General features: G+C 36.4%; 1 protein-coding gene across 1 annotated transcript in view; it reads left to right on the top strand.

Annotated features, from left to right (window-relative positions):
- The window catches only part of SCLT1 (sodium channel and clathrin linker 1), a 252,003-nt gene that overhangs the window by 127,643 nt on the left and 97,738 nt on the right, over positions 1 to 26,622 (top strand). The window contains 7 exon segments of the mRNA XM_005691258.3: positions 1,565 to 1,656; positions 7,815 to 7,920; positions 7,922 to 7,993; positions 14,331 to 14,429; positions 20,121 to 20,192; positions 23,745 to 23,819; positions 25,696 to 25,841. Of these exon segments, the coding sequence (XP_005691315.1) occupies positions 1,565 to 1,656; positions 7,815 to 7,920; positions 7,922 to 7,993; positions 14,331 to 14,429; positions 20,121 to 20,192; positions 23,745 to 23,819; positions 25,696 to 25,841 (662 nt within the window).

Here is a 26,622-nt window from a genome sequence, read left to right as displayed (position 1 = left end):
AATATTAGCAGATTCAAGAATCTCAGTGAACCCTTAGTAAGATTAACACTAAGAAAATCACTTTAAACACATCAGGACAAAACTGACAGCCAGTTATAAAGAGAAACTCGAAAGCAGCAACAGAAAAATGAACAGAGATAGATGGACCTGTCATCAAGAAACTGTGAAAGCAAAAAACACTGGAGTGGTGCACTTGAAGTAGTGAAGGAAAAAAGTGCTCATTAAGAATTCTGTGTCCAGTAGAACTGTACTTCAAAGTTGAGGGCAAAATAAAGCCAACACACCAAGAGATAAGAAAGGATGAACAGGAAATTTTTATGAAGATGGTACAAATAAAACCTATTAATTTTGATGTATCACTATTTCAAGAATCTCTATTTATGATTATAATGGAATGCAGCATAACTTGGTTAAGAGAACATACTCTAAAGGCAGATTATCTGCCTACAAATCACTGTCTTATTTTGTTAGACTTGCACTATACAGAAATAATTGGAATAGTGGTAAAAATCCATATACAATTTCTGATTCGATTATTGTTTTACCTATACATAATTATTGATAGGTTCTCTTCCCTAATAGCTCAGCTGGTAAAGAATCAGCCTGCAGTGTGGGAGACCTGGGTTCGATTTCTGGGTTGGGAAGATCCTCTGGAGAAGGGAACGGCTACCAGGATTCTGGCGTAGATAATTCCATGGACTACAGTCCATGGGAAGACAAAGAACTGGACATGACTGAGCGAAGACAATGGCAACCCACTCCAGTACTCTTGCCTGGAAAATCCCATGGACGGAGGAGCCTGGTAGGCTGCAGTCCATGGAGTCACTAAGAGTCAGACACGACTGAGCAACTTCAATGCATTGGAGAAGGAAATGGCAACCCACTCCAGTGTTCTTGCCTGGAGAATCCCAGGGACCGGGGAGCCTGGTGGGCTGCCCTCTATGGAGTCGCACAGAGTCGGACACGATTGAAGCGACTTAGCAGCAGTAGCAGCAACAGAGTGACTTCCACTTGCACTTTCTTTTTCTCTTCCCCTTTTTTAGTAAATGCATGCTCTATTCCCAAAGTAGTATTGCTTTGCTTTTGAACTGTGGTATTGGAGAAGACTCTTGAAGTCCCTTGGACAGCAAGGAAATCAAACCAGTCAATCCTAAAGGCAGTCAGTCCTGAATACTCATTGGAAGGACTGATGCTGAAGCTGAAACTCCAACACTTTGGCCACCTGTTATGAAGAACTGACTCATTAGAAAAGACCCTGATACTGGGAAAGATTGAAGGCAGAAGAAGGGGACGACAGAGGACGAGGTGGTTGGACAGCATCACTGACTCAGTGGACATGAGTTTGAGCAAGCTCCCGGAGTTGTGATGGACAGGGAAGCTTGATGTGCTGCAGTCCATGTGCTTGCAAAGAGTCGGACATGACTGAGTGATTGAACTGACTGACTGAAACTTATATATGAAATTCTATCAATATAATAGCTTTAGAGTGTTTTATTTATTCTGTTTAATGATGTATTGAGTTTTTACGTACTAAACATAAACATTCAGTTTCTTTTTTTTCTAGGAGGAGGATATGGTTTCTGCGCAAGGAAGAGAAGAAGCATCAGATAGGCGCTTACAGCAGTTACAATCTAGTATGAAACAATTAGAAGCAAGGTAAATTGTTACATACATCTAGCTTTATCTACAAGCTTCAAAAGTTATTCCATATTAGAATCTGTTTATTATACTTTGCTTTTTTTAAGTGCTAAACAAACTATAAATCATAGGTTTAAAATCTATTTTGTTGGATATTGCTTATTTTAAAAGTCATATTCAAAAGATTGAACATATATTTTGAACATATACTCAGAGATCATTTCTCTCTTTGCTTTTTCTCCAAAACAGTATTAGTCAAGTTTAGTTAATCCCCAAATTAAAAATGTTCCTTTTCACCTTAAAACAGGAAAAGAGATAATGAAGTTGGGTAAAAATTATATAGAAAAATCCTTTCCTTGCTGAGCAGATACATGAGAAAAAATACTTGAGAGATCATTGTTGATGTTTTCCCTGAAGTCTTATGAAACAGTAATTTTCAGTTCCTTTGAAGGTCTGGGCTACTTTTTAGGATGCTTCCCCAGGTGATGCAGTGGTAAAGAATCCACCTACAAATGCTGGAGACACAAGAGACATGAGTTAGATCCCTGGGTCAGGAAGATCCCTTGGAGAAAGAAATGACAGCCTAATCCAGAATTCTTGCCTGGAAAATCCAATGGATAGAGGAACCCAGAGGGCTACAGTCTATGACATTGCAAACAGTCAGACACGACTTAGCAACTGAGCACGCACACTACTTTTTAAATATATTTTGTAGCTTTGTCTTTAATTGCTATCTTAATGCATACTTGTTGCATACTCCTTTAAGAAACATTAAAATTGTCATTTGTGGTCTATTAAAGATACAGTGACTACAGCCCATAAAATCACATTATGGTTTATAGCTAAAAACTCCACTCTGTAGATTAGAAACTGTTATACTCAGAAATAGTCTACTGAAATAAGCACATCAAAATTGAGATCTCAGTTCTAGTCACAGATCCATGGCTGATTGTGTTTGTTCAGAAAAAATTAGTGTTTTTGGACTTCTGTTTCTTATTCTCCAAAATGTTAATGAAAGTAATTTATTTCTTCAACAGTTTGTTCAGAACTAAATGATTTTAACTGCTAACTTGAGATTCTGATGAAAGAAGTTGTTATTTTTAAGTGCTGGGGTTTTGGGGTTTTATTCCCCCCTAAATGTTTCAGTAGTTGGTCAAATATTTGACTGTTTTCTTGAGCTTATTTTTTGTTTACCTTAGAGAAAAAGTCTGTGGTTGTAGATTTTTTTATTTGTTATTTTAGTAGCATTCTGTGTTATGCACCTAAATGATAGAGACTTGAAATGGTGAAATCTGAATAAGTGAACTTCACTTCCTTTGATTCTGATAGTACTTCGTAAGGAATCAAATTGTTCATCCGTGCTTTGAGTTGTGTTTTTAGTACTTAAGGCTTTGAGATTTTCAGGGTTTTTTGTTTGGCTTTTAGTATAAAGTTATAACTTAGTTGAAAGCTTCTGAAGAAGGGATTCCTGCATATGTAAGAAAATCTAAGAGTATTTTTTAAAGTTCAGTATTCAGCTAGTTGCCTCTGAAGAGGAAATTTTTACATTGACTATCTTTTGGAGCTATTAAATTAATATTGTTTCTATTGTGATAAAAATGTTTTACTTTAAAATTTAAAAACTCCTATTATTTTATATAAGACAAAGCAGAATTATTAGTGTAGTTGGTGTATGTCTAATGTTCAGCCATTGTTTTAGATGTAAGTCTATCCTATTTAATGGAACTACCAGATTGAAAAGTTGTGTTTTTAATGGGCATCTTTGTTCTATAAAATCAAATACATATTACTTATTTATAAAATTATTATTTGTGATTCTTTCAAATGCCACAGACATCTAGGAAGCATAAATCATTTCCTGCCATCTTCCAAAGACAGCCACCCACCCCCCCACCCCACTTTTTTTAGATAACTCATGGGGACTGGAATTATCTCTAGGGAATGACAGTTCTTTGGGAAAGACTGCTAGTTTGTATCTGCTCTGTTGAATAAGATTGGAGTGAAATGAATAAAATTGCTTTAAACTACCTCTTCATATTTTTAAATTTGGTGTTTCTTTCAAAGAATATGCCAGTAAGACCAAAATTTGAACCACTGTTCTTTGTTGTCCTTTGTTGCCTCCACCCCATTTTAATAGATGTCATTCCCCTCAGCTTCCTGAGTACACATGGAAGGTGTACTTAAAAACATTGTTTAGAAATATCTTTATTTTACCTTTAAAGGTGTTTCATAGTTTGACTGAATAATGAATCCTATGTTGGAAATTCTAGGTTTTAAATAATTTTTACCTTAAAAATTCCTTTCATTCAAAATTCTAAATTTTTCTATTTGACCTGGTTCCCCCTCCCCTGGTGACTTGCAGGATCATCCACTCCACTGCTGCCACAATTAACATTCTAAAACTGCACAGCATGTACGTTTAGTAAGAATTATTTTTCATTCATTTTACTGGGGACATTTCAATATAGAAATGATGTTCTTCAATTTGGGGGAATTTTTCAGGGTTTTTTTTATTGTTGTTGAATAATTTTATTCTTTTTTATCATTTTTTTCTCAAACATAGTATTAGCTGGATATTGGATCTAAAGGATGGATATTGGATCTAAAGGATTGATTCCCTCATTTTCATATTTTTTCTGTCCTATAGTCCATTTGTTCATTTATTTTCTCCTTTCTTGGGTGCTTCCCTGGTAGCTCAGCTGGTATAGAATCCACCTGCAACGTGGGAGATGGGTTTGATCCCTGGGTTGGGAAGATCCCCTGGAGAAGGGATTGACCACCCACTCCAGTATTCTGGCCCGAAGAATGTCGTGGACTGTATAGTCCATGGGGTGACAATTGGAGGTTTCTTTAAATTTTCTTCTAGTTAACCATTTGTTGAATATTTTATTTAGCTATCATAATTTTTTAAAGAACCATTTCTTATCCTTTGAACGTTTCTTTTTCTATAGTATCTTAGTACAGATAAATGTTACATTGTCTCTTTATTAAGTATTTTAAAATACTGTTTTTTATTCTGCCATCTGCATTGTCTCTGCTTTCTCGAACATTCGTTTTTTTCTGTATGCCTGTCTGTCTTCCTTCAAAGCCTTGGTGATCCATTCTATCCATTGATATTTAAAAGTAAGATACCAGAATACTTGCTTCACCATCACATATACTAAAAACTGGAACATACAGAGAAAATTAGCATGGCCCATACACAAAACCTGAAACATATCTTTTTTTTAAAAACCAAACTCATAGATACAAAGAATAGATTGGCGGTTGCCAGAGTCAAGGAGTCGGGGGTGGCAGAAGTAGGTGAAGGTAATCCAAAGGTATATACTTCCTATTATATAAAAAAAATGAGTCATGGGGATGTAATATACAGCATGGTGACTGGAGTTAATAATACTGTATTGTATATTTGAAAGTTGCTAAGAGAATAGCTCTTAAAAGTTTTCATCACAAGAAAAAAATTTCAATTGTATATGTGGTGATATGAGTTTGACTTATTGTGGTTATTTCAAAATTTATGCAGATACTGAAGTATTATGTTTTATACCTGAAACTAATATATAATTGTCCCTTAGTGTCCACTGGGTTTTGGATTCAGGACCCCTGTGGATACCAAAATCCATAGATGTTCAAATCTCTTATAAAGTAGTTACAGTGTTTGTATATAACCTACGCACATCCTCCTGTGTACTCTAAATCATCTCTAGGTTACCTACAAATACAATATAAATACTATGTAAATAGTTGACAATGCATAGCAAATTTAAGTTTTACTTTTTGGAGGTTTTTTGGATTTTTAAAAGTATTTTTGATTTGTAATTGGTTAATCTGTGATGTGGAAAGCACAGATATGGGGGGTTGACTGTAATGTTGTATGTCGGTTATATCTCAGTTTTTTATCCAAAAAGTAAGACACCAGAAAGTAGATAGGTAGGTAGGTATGTATAAGTGGTCTTATAGTCTGGCAGTATTATATTGAGTTAGTGAGCTATCCTTGGACAGTCCTCAGATATCAGAGTCTGAGGGTGCTCTCTCTTGGCCTGATTTCTCCAAAGTTTAAAGCAGGGTCCATCAGCCTTTTGATGTGGCTGGGAATTGAAGCACACAAACCTGAGTGTGTCCTAAAACTGAAGAGTCGGGGGCCGAGGGGAGTGATAAAGTTCATATGCACACTTTCATTTGGTACCCTGAATTTTAGTATTAACCAACTTAACTTGAAATGACAGCCTCTTGCTGTATAGTTATGGATCTGTGAGTTGAGTCAGTATAATTTAAGTGGAAGTTTCTATTTGGCAGTATAGTATAGTTTTTAGGAACACTGACTCTGGGCACAAACTGACTGAATTCAAACTCCAGCTTCATCAGTAACTAGATCAATAATGTTGGGCAGGTTGCTTACCCTCTTTGTACTTCAGTTTATCTATCTATAAAATAATGTTTTAACCTACCCCATTTAGTTTATATAGTATAACCTCATATCCTACATCATAGGCTAATGCTGTAACCTGTATCATAGCATTGTTGAAGATATTGAGGATTATGTTTTCTTTAACATACATAAAGTGCCTAGCACAAAGACTGCTCTTACAAGTGTTTGTGATTATCATTGCTGTTACTATTATTATAAAGAGGGAACTTGACCCAGTTTTAGTAAGCTGAAAGAAAGGATTCATATAAGATTTGGCTGCAGAGCATGTAAAAGTGCTATATGAGAATAATAACAAAAGTAATACATCTTTTATGTTATAAAGTTATGGAAACCTTTAAATTATGAAGCTGATGATCTGAATGTACTATCCTGTAACTCCACTATAATCAAATCAATATGACTTGGGCATCAAATAGACAAATAGATTAGTGAGTCATGGCAATCTATAAGTAAGTCATATTTGCATATTTTAGATATGATAAGGGATTATTTCAGTTCATCAGTTGCTAAAGGTACTCATACAGCTGGCTCTCAATCTGGAAGAAAGTTAAATTGGACTCCTCTCTGATAGCACATTCAGAAGTAAATTCCAGATTAATTAAAGATTTACAGGTTAAAAGTGTTAGGGCATAACTTTTTTTGAGGAAATCTAGGAGCTTACATTAACAGTCTCTTGATAAGGGAGATCATATTTTTAAAAAAATCCCAGATGTTGAAAAAAATAGTCAAATTTAGTTATATTAAAGTGAGCGTTTTTAGTGTAATAAAGATTTCTGAAATAGAGACAATAGGTAACAACAAACAACTAGATTTGGGAAAAAGTATTTGCACCATATAGAACAAACTGAAGGTTAAATATCTTAATATTCAAAAACTTCTTATAAAGAAATAAGCAAAGTAAATAAGCCATCAGAAAAAAAAAATGGGCAAAGGATATGAAGAGGGAATTCAAAGAAGACAGTTCACTTAGCTAACAAACTTAAAAAATGCTTAAACTCTCCAGGAATTCGGGAGATACAAATTAACAGTGAGAAGTTACATCCATCAGACTAAGAAAGAAAAGAGTTCCTGGTTATATTGGTTGAGGTGATTTTTATAAGGCATTATTGAATATTAAAAAGCGAGTGCAGAAAAGGGTGTATACTATGATCTTAGTTTTTATAACAGGAAAAATTATGTTTAAAAACCTATGGATAGATGTGTATATACTGTGTATGTATATTTATGTGTATTTGTGTATATAAAAATCATACATACGATTTTATGAACATGGAAAAATATTTAAATATATGCATTATTTTAACATGGGTTACCTGGATAGAGCATAAGGAAAGGAGCCAAGGAAAAAGCTAAAAGAAAAAAGGACCAAATAAACAGAATAACTTATTCTTTAAGGATTTGCTTTATAACACTGTCATGTGACTATTAAGACAGAATGAATTAGTCTGAGTAGAAAAATGCGCAAAGTGTAATGCAATCAGAGTCAGGATATCTAGGCTTGTCTAAGCCCCATTGCTCTTTATTCATATGACCATAATTAAATGTTTATGCTCTCTGGGTCTTTGTTATTTTTAAATGGAAATATTTGAAACCTACTTTATAGAACTTTTATGTGAATTAAATGAGAAAATACATGTGAAAGTAACTGGAATAGAGCTTATCCTGTAATAGATGCTTTGGAAATCTCCTGTCTCCTTCTTTCTTTTTAAAAATTTTTAACTTTCTCAATGGAACTATTAATTTTTAGATTATCTGTGGCAGTTCAAGAAGCCACCCAATTAAGAGCAGAACGAACACATCTGGAGGAACAGACCAGAGCGTTACAAGCAAAGTGCAGTGAATTAGAAGATGAGAAAGTACGAAGCTATCGTAAGAGCCAGAAATAGCATGCAACTCCTAGAAGAAGCCAACCTTCAAAAAAATCAGGTAAGAAAATTAGTAAACAAGTTTATTAAATAATAATAAATATATAATAAATAAAACAATGAAATGCTGAACATTCTTCCATGTGACCTGATAGTAAGGGAATCAGTAACTACAGAATTAACACATGAGAATGAAATTGCTACACTCACTAATAGTAGACATACTGCTGTCTTGATGTTAAGACCTAACATCATAAAATATGATAGTGACAGCCCTCTCCTAAAACTTTCATATCAGACTTCTTTTATATCTCCATCCTCGTGTAACTAATCTTCATCCCAGTAGTCTCATACTTAAAAAAGATCTTCTGAAGCAATTTACTGCAGTATGTATACTCTATTTTGTTCACTTGAATAAGATGAATCTTATTAATGTTTATTTCCCCTTTATTACCTATGTAATTAATACAGCAAGAAGCTTCATTGACAGGAAGTAAATTTAGTTATGAAGATTTAACTGTTCTTTGTTTTTTTAACCCTTTCACAATTGTGATTACTGTGCTATCACATATCATATCTTTTGGCTTTTACCACTTTCATTTAATGGTATTTAGTTCATAGAAGTCACAAAATTTGTTTTTAATGTTTCTGGCTCCCTTACATGAAGTGAGGTGAAGTCACTCAGTCATGTGATCTTTGCAGTCACATGGGCTGTAGCCTACAAAGCTCCTCTGTTTATGGAATTTTCCAGGCAAGAGTACTGGAGTGGGTTGCCATTTCCTTCTGCAGGGAATCTTCCCAACCCAGGGGTAGAACCCAGGTCTCCCACCATTGCAGGCAGATGCTTTACCGTCCGAGCCACCAGTTCAGTTCAGTTCAGTCACTCAGTCGTGTCCAACTCTGCACGACCCAATGAATCGCAGCACACCAGGCCTCCCTGTCCATCACCAACTCCCGGAGTTCACTCAGACTCACGTCCATCGAGTCCGTGATGCCATCCAGCCATCTCATCCTCTGTCGTCCCCTTCTCCTCCTGCCCCCAATCCCTCCTAGCATCAGAGTCTTTTCCAATGAGTCAACTCTTCGCATGAGGTGGCCAAAGTACTGGAGCTTAAGCTTTAGCATCATTCCTTCCAAAGAAATCCCAGGGCTGATCTCCTTCAGAATGGACTGGTTGGATCTCCTTGCAGTCCAAGGGACTCTCAAGAGTCTTCTCCAACACCACAGTTCAAACGCATCAATTCTTCAGCACTCAGCCTTCTTCACAGTCCAACTCTCACATCCATACATGACCACTGGAAAAACCATAGCCTTGACTAGACGGACCTTAGTCGGCAAAGTAATGTCTCTGCTTTTGAATATGCTATCTAGGTTGGTCATAACTTTTCTTCCAAGGAGTAAGCGTCTTTTAATTTCATGGCTGCAGTCACCATCTGCAGTGATTTTGGAGCCCAAAAAAATAAAGTCTGACACTGTTTCCACTGTTTCTCCATCTATTTCCCATGAAGTGATGGGAGCGGATGCCATGATCTTTGTTTTCTGAATGTTGAGCTTTAAGCCAACTTTTTCACTCTCCACTTTCACTTTCATCAAGAGGCTTTTTAGCTCCTCTTCACTTTCTACCATAAGGGTGGTGTCATCTGCATATCTGAGGTTATTGTTATTTCTCCCAGCAATCTTGATTCCATCTTGTGTTTCTTCCAGTCCAGTGTTTCTCATGATATACTCTGCATATAAGTTAAATAAGCAGGGTGACAATATACAGCCTTGATGTACTCCTTTTCCTATTTGGAACCAGTCTGTTGTTCCATGTCCAGTTCTGACTGTTGCTTCCTGACCTGCATACAGATTTCTCAAGAGGCAGGTCACGTGGTCTGGTATTCCCATCTCAGGGATCATTAAATTATTGTTTCACTGAAGTAACATTTATTCAATACCTAGTACATGTATAGTACTCCACTGAGAACTATGCAGAATACAAACGAAATACTTTGTGTATGTTTCCTTTCTTACGTGATAGAGGGTTTTCCAAGAGGACTATTAAAAACAAAACAAGCTGAAAGTTACATCTTAAGACACTACTAGGAAATAAAAAAAGAAATAATCATCCAAATCTAAGCTGTGGGAATGCTAAAGTACTTTTTATGTCTTTCAGATAGTATTCCCTTCTCTGATCAGAATTCAGTTCAGTTCAGTCACTCAATTGTACCTGATTCTTTGCAACCCCATGGACTGTATCATACCAGGCTTCCCTGTCCATCACCAGCTCCTAGAACTTGCTCAAACTCATGTTCATCAAGTCAGTGATACCATCCAACCATCTCATCCTCTGTGCTCCCCTTCTCTTCCTGCCTTCAGTCTTCCCCAGCATCAGGGTCTTTTCCAGTGAGTCAGTTCTTTGTATCAGGTGGCCAAAGTATTAGAGTTTCAGCTTCAGCATCAGTCCTTCCAGTGAATATTCAAAACTGAATTCCTTGAGGAATGACTGGTTTGATCTCCTTGCAGGCCAAGGGACTCTCAAGAGTCTCCAACACCACAGTTCAAAAGCATCAATTCTTCAGTGCCCAGCTTTCTTTATGGTCCAACTCTCATATCCATACTCGACTAGTAGAAAAACCATAGCTTTGAATAGACAGACATTTGTCAGCGAAGTAATGTGTCTGCTTTTTAACATGCTGTCTAGGTGATTATAGGTTTTCTTCCAAGGGGCAAGCATCTTTTAATTTCATGGCTGCAGTCACCATCTGCAGTGATTTTGGAACCCCCAAAAATATAGTCTGTCCATGTTTCCCATCTATTTGTTCTGAAGTGATGGGACCAAATGCCATGATCTTAGTGTTTTGAATGTCGAGTTTTCAGCCAGGTATTTCACTCTCCTCTTTCATTTTCAAGAGGCTATTTAGTTTCTTCACTTTCCACCATAAGGGTGGTGTCATCTGCATATCTGAGGTTGTTGATATTTCTCTGTGTGATCTTGATTCCAGCTTGTGCTTCATCCAGCCTGGCATTTTGCATGATGTTCTCTACACATATGTTTAATAAGCAGGGTGACAGTATACACCCTTGACATACTCTTTCTCAGTTTGGAACCAGTCCATTGGTTTTGATCACTGCCCCTTCTACAGTGTCACGAACCTCCATCCATAGTTCATCAGGCACTCTGTCTGTAAGATCTAATCCTTTGAATCTATTTGTCGCTTCTACTGTATAATCATCGGGGATTTGATATAGGTCATACGTGAATGGTCTAGTGTTTTTCCCTACTTTCTTCAATTTAAGTATGAATTTTGCAACAAGGAGTTCATGATCTGAGCCACAGTCAGCTCCTGGTCTTGTTTTTGCTGACTGTATATAGCTTTTCTATCTTCAGCTGCAGAGAATATAATCAGTCTGATTTTGTTATCAACCATCTGTTGATATTGATGTGTAGAGTTATATCTTGTGGTGTTGGAAGAGGGTGTTTGCTATGACCAGTGTGTTCTCTTGTCAAAACTCTGTTAGCCTTTGCTCTGCCTCATTTGTGTATTCCAAAGCCAAGCTTGCCTGTTACTCCAGGTATCTATTAACTTCCTACTTTTCCATTCCAGTCCCCTGTGAGGAAAAGGACATCTTTTTTTGGTGTTAGTTCTAGAAGATCTTGTGAATCTTCATAGAACTGGTCGGCTTTAGCTTCTTCAGCATCACTGGTCAGGGCATAGATTTGGATTACTGTGATGTTGAATAGTTTGCCTTGGAAACAAGCAGAGATCATTCTGTGATTTTTGAGATTGCACCCAAGCACTATATTCTGGACTGTTTTATTGACTTAAGAGGCCTACTCTATTTCTTCTAAGGGATTCTTGCCCACAGTAGTAGATACAGTGGTCTTCTGCATTAATCAGTTCAGTTCAGTTGCTCAGTCGTGTCCGACTCTTTGCGACCCCATGAATCACAACACTCCAGGCCTCCCTGTCCGTCACCAACTCCCGGAGTTCACTCAAACTCACGTCCATCAAGTCAGTGATGTCATCCAGCCATCTCATCCTCTGTCGTCCTCTTCTCCTCCTGCCCCCAATCCCTCCCAGCATCAAAGTTTTTTCCAGTGAGTCAACTCTTCGCATGAGGTGGCCAAAGTACTGGAGCTTAAGCTTTAGCATCATTCCTTCCAAAGAAATCCCAGGGCTGATCTCCTTCAGAATGGACTGGTTGGATCTCCTTGCAGTCCAAGGGACTCTCAAGAGTCTTATCCAACACCGTACTTCAAAAGCATCAATTCTTCAGCACTCAGCTTTCTTCAAGTCCAACTCTTGCATCCATACGTGACTATTGGAAAAGCCATAGCCTTGACTAGACGGACTTTAGTCGGCAAAGTATGTCTCTGCTTTTCAGTATGTTATCTAGGTTGGTCATAACTTTTCTTCCAAGGAGTAAGCGTCTTTTAATTTCATGGCTGCAGTCACCATCTGCAGTGATTTTGGAGCCCAGAAAAATAAAGTCTGGCACTGTTTCCCCATCTATTTCCCATGAAGTGATGGGACCGGATGCCATGATCTTCGTTTTCTGAATGTTGAGCTTTAAGCCAACGTTTTCACTCTCCACTTTCACTTTCATCAAGAGGCTTTTGAGTTCCTCTTCACTTTCTGCCATAAGGGTGGTGTCATCTGCATATCTGAGTCCATCAGTAGTCATCAATGAATGGTGATCTGAATACTGTCTGTTAGAACTAGGATGAAAGGCACAAAGTGCACAATATTCTTGGAAATTCCTCTAAACACCTAAGTTAGCTAGAAAAATTAAGAGCAGGGTAAAATTATTTATCTAATCTGAAGCTTAACCATATGAGTGTTCTTAACATCAGATCATAAAGATGATCATTTTGTATGGAGCACAGTAGACAGAGAAGATAGTAGTGATACTCAGTGCTTGTCCCGTAAATTTTCTCAACCAGGTCTACAAATTGGTCTTGAGTCAAATTTCATGTTTATGTCTGCAGTGGATTAAGGTATTAAGGTATTAAGTTCCCTCTTGACTCACTGCTTAATGACCAGAGAGTTCCCACCTTCAGTTGCTTGTTCCAAGAAGTCAAAAGTTCTTTGAACCAGTCATACAAACAGGCATGAAAGACAGCTTTAGCATGGTTTTCTTATGAAACTTCCTTTTCCCATTGTCCCATTCTCCCTGACAACGTTGTTATATCAGAATAGCTGTTACTTCTCACTAGCTTACCTATATAAGTGGAGGAAATTTATTAAAACAAAACAAACAAAAAATAGAGATAGGAATGTGTATGGTATCTTTGGAAGATAGTGGGGTCAAAACAGAGAACCACTAGTAAGTAATGATATTTAATTTAAAAAAAAAGATTGACTCAAACCTAAAATTTTAGGAGTTCCAAGTTCAGGAAGATATTTGAATTCGAGATTTAAACTTGGGACTTGTCAGCATATAAATGATATTTAAAATCATGAGTTTAGATTAGACCACCAAGAGATGGATTTGAATAGAGAAAAAGACCAAGAACTAAGTCTTGGGTTGTCCATTAATAAAGAGGTTCAAGGAAAGAGGAAGAAACAGCAATGTAGACTCAAACGGAATAATCAGTGAGTTAAGAGGAAAACCAATATTATGATATGCTAAAAGCAAAGTAAAGAAAGTAGAACAAGGAAAAGAAAATTTTTATCTCAAGTGGTACTTTACAGATCACATAAGATAATTACTCAGAGGTGACTCTTGAGTTAGCAGTGTAGAGATGATGGTGAAAGCCTGATTAGGGCAAACATAATAGAAAGTTTTGGAAATGAGCAAGTGCAGACTTTAGAAGTTTTGTTCCACAAAAAGGCAAAGAAATGGGGTGTGACTGACAACAGAACTAGGATCATAAGAGTATTTTTTAAGGGGAAATGAAAAGGATTGGTTGGTTAGAAATATCATTGAGATGAAGTGGGTGGTATCTGCCATGATGGAGTTATGAAGTGACAAGTGACATAATTTGAATAAAACCAAATAGTGGAAAGGGACGGAATAATAAATAAATTAATTAATTAATAGAAAGGAAAGCCTAAGAGGTTTCTCCAAGAATATAACATTTAAATTTGATAAATTTTACATAGGTAATAAAAGAGAAGGAAAATTCAAACATAATTCTAAATTTCCATCTGTAGGGATCAGAAGAGTGATGGTACTATCTGAAAAAAATATCAAAGAATAATAATTTTTTAGTGAGGACAAGATCAGGTGAGGAAGTTAGAGGAAATAAATATCAGTCATAACTTAGACAAGATCTCCAACTAGAGATGTCTCAGAAGTTCCAAATAAGATGTATGTTTTTAAGAAAGTGATTAGTAGACAGGTTTTTACCCACTTATTATATAATCTTAATAATGATGTGATCTATAATAACATCAAATTATTTTCTGAAGGCTCTGCTTGAGGAGAAGCAAAAACAAGAAGATATAGAGAAAATGAAAGAAACGGTTTCTCAGATTGTGCAAGACGCTTCCCTAAGAACCAGGACAGCGGTAAGGAGTTTTAATTATATTTAAAATTCAAAATTTTATAGAATTTCACAGCTTAAGACTAGCTACTATGCGAGTTTTTACCTTATGAACCTAGGTAAGTAACTATCAACTGGTTATATCAGCTGTACTAAATTTCACATAAAAATCATCTCATGATGGTAGCCCCTAACATTAGAGCCGGAGTGAAATAGAGGTAGTGGGTAGGGTAAGTGGGAAGGAGAGAGATTTAGACTAGGAATATAGTGAAGATTAACTCACCTTAAGTATAGCGTCAAGAAGAAGGATCAAAAAGAATCTTGGGATACATAAGCAAAAGAAGAAAATATCCTGTTATTTGCAGTATCTTAGAACAAGAGTACTAGAGAAATCTGCTTTAATCTCTTACTTCATTGGTAATGAAGCTTAAACCCATGAGAGGTTATTGATTCACTCAAAATTTTATACTAATTAAAGCCAGAACTTAGACTCATACCTTCTCCTTGCTATACTGAGCCCAGGGCTATTCAGTCACATTATGCTGATACCATACAGTTTGTGGATTGCGTTACCGTTTACAATTCCATTATCAAAACTAACTCTTGCATTTTTGCGTTGAAAGTAAAGAATTGTTTCTTGGTTTGAATTCTGAGCCTTATGAAAGTTAGAACTGTCTTAGAGGGACTTCTCTGGTGGTCCAGTGGCCAAGACTCTGCACTCCCAATGCAGGGGGCCTGGGTTTGATCCCTGGTCTGGGAACTGGATCCCACATGCCACAAAGAAGACCCAGCACAACCAAATAAATAAATACAAAAAATTTTTAAAAATACAAAAAATTTTTAAAAATAAACTATCTTGGAAATATAACTTTGCCTACATATGAAGAAAAAGGGAGGACATAATATTTGTCTTTTCCTCTAATATGAATTAATTCATAAGTGGTGAGGGTAAAGTTAAAAAATTTAAAGTGAGTTTAGGAGTAAAAAACCACAAAAACCCATTTTAAAGACGAAAAAACTAAAAAACAGAGTAGCTGGAGAGGGTGTGGAGAAAAGGGAACCCTCTTACACTGTTGGTGGGAATGCAAACTAGTACAGCCACTATGGAGAACAGTGTGGAGATTCCTTAAAAAACTGGAAATAGAACTGTCTTATGACCCAGCAATGCCACTGCTGGGCATACACACTGAGGAAACCAGGATTGAAAGAGACACGTGTACCCCAATGTTCATTGCAGCACTGTTTATAATAGCCAGGACATGGAAACAACCTAGATGTCCATCAGCAGATGAATGGATAAGAAAGCTGTGGTACATATACACAATGGAGTATTACTCAGCCATTAAAAAGAATCCATTTGAATCAGTTCTAATGAGGTGGATGAAACTGGAGCTGATTATACAGAGTGAAGTAAGCCAGAAAGTAAAACACCAATACAGTATACTAACACATATATATGGGATTTAGAAAGATGGTAATGATAACCCTGTATGGGAGACAGCAAAAGAGACACAGATGTATAGAACAGTCTTTTTGACTCTGTGGGAGAGGGAGAGGGTGGGATGATTTGGGAGAATGGCATTGAAACATGTATACTATCATATATGAAACGAATCGCTAGTCCCAAGTTCGATGCATGATACTGGATGCTTGGGGCCGGTGCACTGGGATGACCCAGAGGGATGGTACGGGGAGGGAGGTAGGAGAGGGGTTCAGGATGGGGAACATGTGTACACCCGTGGTGGATTCATGTTGATGTATGACAAAACCAATACAATATTCTAAAGTAATTAGCCTCCAATTGAAATAAATTTATATTAAAAAAAAAGAAATTTCCAAATCCATGAAAATGAAAGAATTGTACAATGAACACTTATTTCTGTCTCACCCAGAAAACTTTTAGTGTCTTGCTGTGTCCTTTCCATGTCTCTTTATGTTCCATACACACTCTTCCCTTTTGCCATACATTCAAATATAAGCTTCAGGCCTCATGACACTTCATCTTGACATCTGTTTTCTAGACAAAGGGCATTTTGTTACGCAACCACAGCAGTATTACCATATCTTTAAAAAATCAGTATTATTTCAGGCCACACTCAGATTTCTTATTCTTTAAGGTTGTTTAGATTTTGAAGTTCAGGATCCAGTCCATGTTTATACATCATTGTATTTGACTGCCATATCTCTGTGCCTGCATGCATGAACAGTTGTGTCCGACTCTTTGCAACCCCATAAACTGTAGCCCTCGAGGCTCCTCTGTCCATGGGATTATCCCTACAGGAAACCTGAAGTGGGTTGCCATTTCCTCCTCCATGGATCTTCCTGATTCAGGGATTGAACCTGTGTCCCCTGCAGCTCTTGCATCAGTAGGCAGATTCTTTGCCACTGAACCACTTACGAAGCCTACCACATCTCTGTTCTTGTTAAGTCGTGTCTGTCTCTTTGAGACCCCATAGACTGCAGCACGCCAGGCTTCCCTGTCCTTCACTGTCTCCTGGAATTTGCTCACACTCATGTCCATTGAGCCGGTGATGCCATCCAGCCGTCTCGTCCTCTGTCACCCCCTTTTCCTTCTGCCTTCAATCTTTCCCAGCATCAGGATCTTTTCCAGCAAGTCGGCTCTTCGCATCAGTTGGCCAGAGTATTGGAGTTTCAGCTTCAGCATCATTCCTCCCGATGAATATTCAGGGATTTTTTTCCTTTAGGATTTACTGGTTTGATCTCTGCAGCCCAAGGGACTCTCAAGAGTCTTCTCCAGTACCACAGTTTGAAAGCATGAAGTGTTAAGCATTCAGCCTTCTTTATAGTCCGACCCTCACACCTGTACATGAGTACTGGAAAAACCATAGCTTTGGCTCTTTGTTGGCAAAGTGAAGTATCTGCTTTTAATATGCTGTCTAGGTTTGTCATGGCTTTCTTTCCAAGGAGCAAGCATCTTTTACTTCCATGACTGCAGTCAACCATCCTCAGTGATTTTGGAGCCCAAGAAAGGAAAGTCTATAACTATTTCCACTTTTTCTCCACCGTCAGAGCCTTTAACAGAGTCAGTGAAGCAGAAGTAGATGTTTTTCCAGAATTCCCTTGCTTTCTCTGTGATCCAGTGGACTTTGGCAGTTTGATCTCTGGTTCCTCTGCCTTTTCTAAACCCAGGTTGTACATTTGTAGGTTCTCAGTTCACGTACTGCTGAAGCCTATCTTGAAGATTCTGAGTGTAACCTTGCTAGCATGTGAACAGAGTGCAGTTGTGCAGTAGTTTGAACATTCTTTGGCATTGCAATGAAAACTGACCTTTTCCAGTTCTGTGGCCAGTGCTGTTTTCCCAATTTGCTGATGTATTGAGTTCAGTGCTTTAACAACATCATCTCTTAGGATTTGAAATAGCTCAGCTGGAATTCCATCACCTCCACTAGCTTTGTTCATAATAATGCTTCCTAAGGCCCACTCGACTTTACACTCCAGGATGTCTGGCTATAGGTGAGTGACCATACCATCATGGTTATCTGGATCATTAAGACTTTTTTGGTATAGTTCTTCTGTGTATTCTTGACCCCTCTTCTTAATCTCTAAATCTGCTTCTGTTAGGTCCTTACTGTTTCTGTCCTTTATTGTGCCCATCCTAACATAAAATGTTCATTTTGTATCTCTAATTTTCTTGAAGAGATCTCTAGTCTTTCCATTCTATTGTTTTCCCCCATTTCTTTGCATTGTTCATTTAACAAGGCTTTCTTATCTCTCCTTGCTCTTCACTGGAATTCTGCATTCAGTTGGGTATATCTTTCTCTTTCTCTCTTGCTTTTTCCTTCTCTTCTTTCCTCAGCTATTTATAAAGCCTCCTCAGAAAACCACTTTGCCTTCTTCCAATTTTTTTTCTTTGGGGTGGTTTTGGTTACTGCCTCCTGTACTGTGTTACAAACCTCCATCCATAGTTGTTCAGGCACTTCATCTATGAGATCTAATCCCTTGAATCTATTCATCATGTCTACTATAAAATCATAAGGGATTGTATTTAGGTCATACCTGAATGGTTAGTGGTTTCCCTACTTTCTTCCATTTAAGCCTGAATTTTGCAATAAAGCTCCTGATCTAAGCCACAGTCAGCCCCCATTTTGTTTTTGCTGACCGTATAGAGCTTCTCCATCTTCAACTGCAAAGAATATAATCAGTCTGATTTTGATACTGACCGCCTGGTGATGTCCATGTGTAAAATCATCTCTTGTGTTGCTAGAAAAGGGTGAGAGTCCATCTTCTATTAAACCAGAGAAATTAAGGAAATTTGCATAAATGTACAATAATACCACTTTTCTAAATATTTTTTTAATTTTTGGAAAATATACATATTTTCAAAAAAGTGTATTTTTTATGTTAACCTGTGACAACTTTAGCTACTTTTACTTATAAGGGATTCAGTTCAGTTACTTAGTTGTGTCCGATTCTTTGCAACCCCATGAATCGCAGCACGCCAGCCCTCCCTGTCTATCACCAACTCCCAGAGTTCACCCAAACTCATGTCCATCGAGTTGGTGATGCCATCCAGCCATCTCATCCTCTGTCATCCCCTTCTCCTCCTGCCCCCAATCCCTCCCAGCATCAGAGTCTTTTCCAATGAGTCAACTCTTCGCATGAGATGGCCAAAGTACTGGAGTTTCAGCTTTAGCATCATTCCTTCCAATGAACACCCAGCACTGATCTCCTTTAGGATGGACTGGTTGGATCTCCTTGCAGTCCAAGGGACTCTCAAGAGTCTTCTCCAACACCACAGTTCAAAAGCATCAATTCTTCGGTGTTCAGCTTTCTTCACAGTCCAACTCTCTCACACCCATACATGACCACTGGAAAAACCATAGCCTTGACTAGATGGACCTTTGTTGGCAAAACAATGTCTCTGCTTTTGAATATGCTATCTAGGTTGGTCATAACTTTTCTTCGAAGGAGTAAGCGTCTTTTAATTTCATGGCTGCAGTTACCATCTGCAGTGATTCTGGAGCCCCCAAAAATAAAGTCTGACTGTTTCCACTGTTTCCCAATCTATTTGCCATGAAGTGATAGGACCAGATGCCATGATCTTCGTTTTCTGAATGTTGAGCTTTAAGCCAACTTTTTCACTCTTCTCTTTTACTTTCATCAAGAGGCTTTTTAGTTCCTCTTCACTTTCTGCCATAAGAGTGGTGTCATCTGCATATCTGAGGTTATTGATATTTCTCCCAGCAATCTTGATTCCAGCTTGTGCTTCTTCCAGTCCAGTGTTTCTCATGATGTACTCTGCATATAAGTTAAATAAGCAGGATGACAGTATGCGGCCTGACGTACTCCTTTTCCTATTTGGAACCAGTCTGTTGTTCCATGTCCAGTTCTAACTGTTGCTTTCTGACCTGCATATAGGTTTCTTTAATAAGTAAATATTTTTAAATTTTGTTTTCCTTTCTAATATGATAAATTTTAATAAAGAACTCATTGTAAAAGCAAAATTCTTTGCTTTTATAGTATACAAGAATCTTAAGACAGGAAATTTAACAATCACTGGCCTTTAGGATTTATCACCTTGTTCATTTACTTTCCCTGTCATGATAAATTCTTGACTCGTCAATATATTTTGTGTTTATCCTTTATGCCTTAAAAATTATAATTTTATTTTTAATCAAAATTAGTATTATACATGTTTTATTAGATGTTAATTATTTTTATTGTAGACTTAATTCATATGTATCTTACTTTACAGATTATAAACACAAGAAAACAATATAATAAACAGATTTTTCAACTAACAGAAGAACTTTCAGCCCTTCAAATGGTATGTTAGAAAACTATGTTAACATTTTCTTCTGAATATTGCTTATTTTAAAGGTCAAGATCACATTATTGAGCATCCATTTATTCAGAAGATAGTCATTAATGCAGGGACCGAGATAGATGCTAGGAAAAGAAAAAAATCAAGATAAACATACTACCTGCAATGTTGGAACTTACGGTCTGGTAAGAAAGATGGATGACGTTTATCACGTTTCACTATGATTACCTTTGTTCAACAAAGAATGCATAGGGTACTGCTGAAGCATCCAGGTACAGTTGCTGCCACATGCTGGGTTCATTTGAGAGGTCAGAAAAAAGAAAGATACATAGCAGTGGGAAGGAAGAAAGTCTTCCAAAAAGAAATGAGTACTGGGGAATGTGTAGGCGAAGAAGGAAGAGGAAAGAGTACTTGTGTAACTCGAGGTGGGATTAAATATATACATTTAAATTTAACTCGAAGATTTGATGAAGTGGAATTTAATAACTTTGCTCACAGGAGCATAAAAGTAAAACAGGTTCCAGAGATTAGAAAGATTGTCATTTCCAGTTTTGCAAACTCATCTTTTCTGAATCTGTATGTAATTTTTAATCTTTCTTACAAAATTTATCAACAAATTATGTCTGGTAATAAGTATAAGACATCACGTATGCCTTCTTTTCTATCTTCTTGTCTTCCTTCTTGCTCCCTGCCTCCCCTTCTTTGTCTTTCTCCATGAAAGTCTTATCTTTCCAAGTAGCTTGTAAGTACTTCACAATAGCAAAATGTTATGCTTTACTTTATTTTCTCCATTGCTTAATACAGTATTTTGCACAATGTATTTTCAATAAATAGTTACTGACTAATTGATATTTAAACACCCCTGAAAGAATGATCATATTTTTCGACATTCTAGTCTAGGATTATTTAATAGATGTAAACTCTGGAGGGACAAGAACGGTATTTCTTTCTATGTAGAAATAGATACTATATAAAGTCTGCAGAGATTTTAAAAATAATTGATAGCTATGTAACAATCAGAGCTATATAAACTCACTTTAGAGTAAAAAGTATAATTTCAGTGTGTCTTAAGAGATGCTGATTAGGATTTATAGTAGACCATTCATAGCTCATAACTAAGTGGATTTTTCTAAAGATATTAAATATTATCTGATGTCATATTGGTTTCGTTAAAAAAGCTGTACTAAATGGAGTTTTTTAAATGTTAATCACTTAGAGGTATGCTTGAAGTACGACATGTTCAACTACTTTTTAAAAGCACATTTTCTCGGAAACTCAGGCTGCAGTTTGAGGCTTAATAACCTGATGCTGACTATTGATTTCTGTTCTTCATTACCAGTTTTACCCTGTATGCTATAAAGATGAAGTTAGGGAAGTTAACCATAGTTTAGCTAACCCAACCTAAGTTATGCTTGCAGGAAAGAGAAAACCTTATATTTTAGGGTATTGTGCAGATTTTTTGGATGGACATCACTGACTCCATGTACATGAGTTTGAGCAAGCTCTCAGAGTTGGTGATGGACAGGGAAGCCAGGCACACTGCAGTCCATGGGATTGCAAAGAGTTAGACGCAACTGAACTGAGCTGAAGAAAAGATCAGAGTCAGTTTTATCTCAAGCCATGTACCCCCTTTAAAGAGAAGTGTAACAGAATTTCTCTTGAAATACTCAAGGTTTTACTCCTGCCAAGTAGCAGAGGTTTTTGTTAATCTATAGCAAATGAGGGAGAGGATTGGTTATAAATTCCCAAGTTCATACAAGTAATTTGAGACGTTCATTATGATCTTTTTTAGATCCATTATCATGGGTTATATGATAATCAGTGTGATATTGATTCTCAATATTTATTGAGATTATCTTTATGATACACTTTGGGGGTATGATTTTGAAAATACTTCACGAGTACCTGAAAAAATTTCTAGTATCATTTGGTTGTTTCTTGTCCAAAAGGTAGGAATATTGGTGGTGATTGACAGCAGATATCTGCTAAAATTTTTAGACCAGTGAAACTACTGTATATGATACTATAATAGTGGATATATGTCATTATAAATCTTTTCAAACTCACAAAGTATACAGCACCAAAATTGAACTCTAAACTGTGGACTCTAGGTGATAATGATGTGTGATGTAGGTACATCAATTTTAACAAATGTACCGCTACTATTGCAGGATGTTAATAATGGGAGAGGTTATCTATGTATGAGGGAAGGAAGTATAGGGGAAATCTGTAACTTCCCCTCAATTTTACTGTGAACCTAAACTGCTCTAAGAAATAGTCAATTAAAAAATTACATGAGATGGGTATGAACATAGGAGAAATCCCAAATTTCGTACCACAATACTACCTTTTCATAGATTAGCAACTTACTACATAAATGTGTCTTACCCAGTAAGTTCTCTCTTAATAAAAGATAAATTTAGATTAATTATCTGATTTATTTTAGAAGCTTTAAAAACATTTTTTAAGCTTTCTTACTTTGTATTATAGTTTCAGATGAGCAGGGAAAGGACTCAGCCATAATATACATGTATCCATTCTCCCCCAAACTCCCCTCCCATCTAGACTGTTACATAACAATGAGCAGAGTCCCATGTGCTATACAGTAGGTCCTTGTTGGTTATCCATTTTAAGTATAGCAGTGTATGTTGTACTTTTGTAAAATATAATTATGATAAAGATAATTGAATATTAGCAGTGTGTTGTCAGCAAAGCAGGTTCATTCATAGCATAATGGTAGAAAATAACCATACCCATTCTTAAAAATAGAGAATAGCTATGAAGAGCCATTGTTAGAATGATTGTTCTTAGTTTCAGTCTCATTTGCAAAACTTTAAATTGTATTGACTATTGATGAGCTTGTTTGATTTTACTGATTAAAATCTTTCAAGCCAGTAACCTGGTACTCTGTAACCACCTAGAAGTGTGGAAAGGAGGGGACATGTGTATACTTATGGCTGATTCCTGTTAATTGTATGGCAAAAACCAATACAATATTATAAAGCAGTTATCCTCCAATTAAAAATTAAAAAAAAAAACTTTCAAGCCAGAAATGTTTTCTGCTCATGTTAGTAAAATGTTTTACTGTATCAATTTGCTGTTTACAAGATTTACGAAAGAAAATTAACCATTCTAGAATTTATATATCCATGTACATTTTAGGCCAGAGGTTATCCCTGTGGTGGTGTGCCACAGTCTAGTTCTGTTACCTTTTTAAAATATGTGATAAGAGTATATGAAAAGGAAAACTGTAATATGAGATAGGGATTTCATTTATTTCTCCCTGGAATCCATCAACCTCTGTATTCCATCTAGGATGTTTACCTATAACTCACTGGCTTTCTACACCCGAGTTGATTTCTGAAATCCTGAATAGGTAGCTTTTGAAGTTTGAGCTTTTTTTTAAAAAAAAAAAAATAATGAATATGATCTTCTTATATAGATAGGGTAAGTGTGATATTTCTATTATAAACAAATTGTTTTCCTTTTCCATTTCCCCCATTTTTCTTAAGGTTTTACAACTATGTTTATTTAAAATATGATTTTAATTTATAGGAGTGTGCTGAAAAACAAGATCAAATCGAACGAGCCATCAGGGAGAAAAAAGCAGTGGAAGAAGAACTAGAAAAGGTAAAAAGAAAAAGGAAAAAATAACTACCTAAACCCAACTGCAAATATTCAACATTACTGTCTGCTTTCATCATACTATCTACTAGCAACCCCTATGTTATAAGTATTCTCCTGGTGAGTTCTTTTATTTGCTTGGAATATTTTCAGAGTCTGCATTTGAATGCTGATATTGCCTATATACATTTCTTTATAAGAGTGGCCTCATTTTTTTGAACTTTTTTATGATGTAACTGTATTCCTTGCTTAGACCACATCCCAATATTAAATTTCATTTTGTCTTTCTTTTTTTAAAATTTCTACCAACTTTTACTGGGTTTAGGCCATCTGTAAACATAGCAGGTATATATAAACAAAAAATTATAAATTGCTATGATTTTTACCTTTTAAAAGTACAGATTTTTATTCATAGTTTGGAAAGAATATTTATCCCAGTGGCATTTGAGAAAGAATATTGTAAGAAGTCTATAGTTTAAAATTTACTTCTTACTTAGATAACTTTTTTTTTTAATTAGCAGCAAATAATCCACTCTTAAAATACCTTGTGGGTAAAAAGGCTGCTGAATTTGATTCAGCACATACTGTGTTTTAGGTGCTGCATTAGGAACTTTCATAGAGAAGTTAAGTAACATGTCCGATGTTAAAAAAAAAATAGCATATGGTAGAACCAGGGTTTGAGTTTCAAAGAAGAGCTATATAGCATCAAAAACATGTGATATATCTATATTATTGATGTAAAAAGATTATGAGAACATCAGATAGTAAAAGAGTAATTTACAAAACAGAATATAGTATATAATCCCATTTGTGGGGGAAAATAAGACATGCATGTCATGTTCAAGATAGGCTGTTCATGGTCACCTCTCCTGCAAGATTGATCCCTTCTGAGTCCCCTCTGTTGTGGAATAGGAATAGATCCCATTTAGATTGCCACCTGCCAGCAGGGTTTGGGATGAATTTTCAATATCATATGGCATAGATTAAGGAATAGGCTTTATTGGGGAAATGTAAAACCTACAAGATTAAAGGCAACAGATAAAAGAAAAGTCAAAGCTTCCTCTTCTCCCACTGTTCTACAGATAGGTATGCTATAGTTAGAATGAATAACCACTGGTTCTGAAGTATAGGTGTGTATTTTACCAGCAGGACATTGACATGCTGATACTGTCTTTTTGTAGAGCAGGAGTAACAAATCAGTCTGGTCAGTGGGAAAAGACATTGGTTACTTGGCCAAGCAGTCTGGATTTGAAGAGTACCTCTGTATAGGGTTTGTCTGAAATGTGATCTGCCTCACATCTGGAGACCTTGCAGTTCATGGAATGTTATAGCCTCTGTGTCATAGGTGGAAGCTCAGTCTCATAGGAAGCAGAACTTGGCTACAACCACTTCTGTTGGGGAAGGGGAAACCTCCATTTCAGCTAAATCAGGGTCTGGTTAACCTAGAGTGAGATTCTGGAGTCACTTTCAGATAGTTCTCACTGTACCACAGCATGTAGCTGTACTTTTGAATACAGCAATACAGAATTGCCCTGAAAGTGTTCATCAAAGAATCAAAGTGATTATCTCCAAGTGGTAACATTTAGAGTATTTTTTAATTTCAGCTGTGTTCAATTACTTACTAACATATTAAAACTATTTGAATAGTTCAGTGAATAACTTTTAAAAATAAGCAATTATTTTATATGTCAGTTTTCAGCATTTTATTTTGAAAATGCGAGACAACCAAAATTAATTATCGATGTATTTTAATCTTTTAGTGAGAACAGATGAGCACATCATGAGTTTTTATTTCTTATCATTTATTTCAGTTTCTAAACTGTGTAATTTCTTAAGATAATTTCTTTCTGCAAAATAATACACATATAAGCCTCTTCTGCAGATTTACCGTGAAGGCAGAATAAATGAAAATGATTACAGAAAACTAGAAGAAATGCACCAAAGATGCCTGGTTGCCGAGCGTTCAAAAGATGATCTTCAGCTGAGACTTAAGACAGCAGAAAATAAAATCAAACAACTTGAAATAAAGTAAGTTATTCTTTTGCATTTTCAGAATTCATACAATTTTTGACAGATTTTTTAGATTTTTTATAGGATACATAATTACATCTTATGTAGGAAAAAAACCTTTTAGCACTGAACAGAACTTTTTTTTAAGATTATTTTTGAAAGCTAATTTCTTGAGAAAGAAGAGATGCAGTACTGAACCATTTTATTCTAAATTTCTTGTTTCTGGCAATTAAATAGGATGTTCATAAGATCTTTTTTTCATACTGACTATACAGCTCTTAGAGCAGCTTGTTTATAATTACTGCTTTTATACTCAGCTTAGAGGTATTGAATATTCAATAATTATCATTTTTTATTTATTATCTGTTAAAATGATAAAGTTATAATCTGGCATATCCATTCTGAATATTCCTCTACCTTACCCCCATCCAGAGTATTACTTAATATAGTAAAACTTATGTAAGTTGCATGCAGTTTCAATCTCTGTTACAGGGTATATTTTATGTATATTTTAAAAATAAAGAGGAGTGATATCAGCAATATGGCAGAATAAGAGGTCCCAGCCCATTTCTCTCACAGAAACAAATATTTAACAAGCATCCATAGACAAAAGTGCCTTTAGGGGAGCACTGAGATCCATTTAGGAGGTTGTAAAACCCTGGTAGAGCCCCAAAATGAGGAAGCAAGCCTGTGTACCAGTGACAGGCCCTCCAACTGTGGTGTCATCTGTGAACTCAAAGCAACCTCATCTTCTGTGGACTTGGCTCTGGCCCTGCTTGCCCAATCCTGCACCTAGCCC

This window comes from Capra hircus, chromosome 17, assembly GCF_001704415.2.
Source record: "Capra hircus breed San Clemente chromosome 17, ASM170441v1, whole genome shotgun sequence".
NCBI lineage: Eukaryota > Metazoa > Chordata > Mammalia > Artiodactyla > Bovidae > Capra > Capra hircus.
Note: the sequence above shows the minus strand (reverse complement) of the source record. Positions and strands in the feature narration are given on the sequence as shown.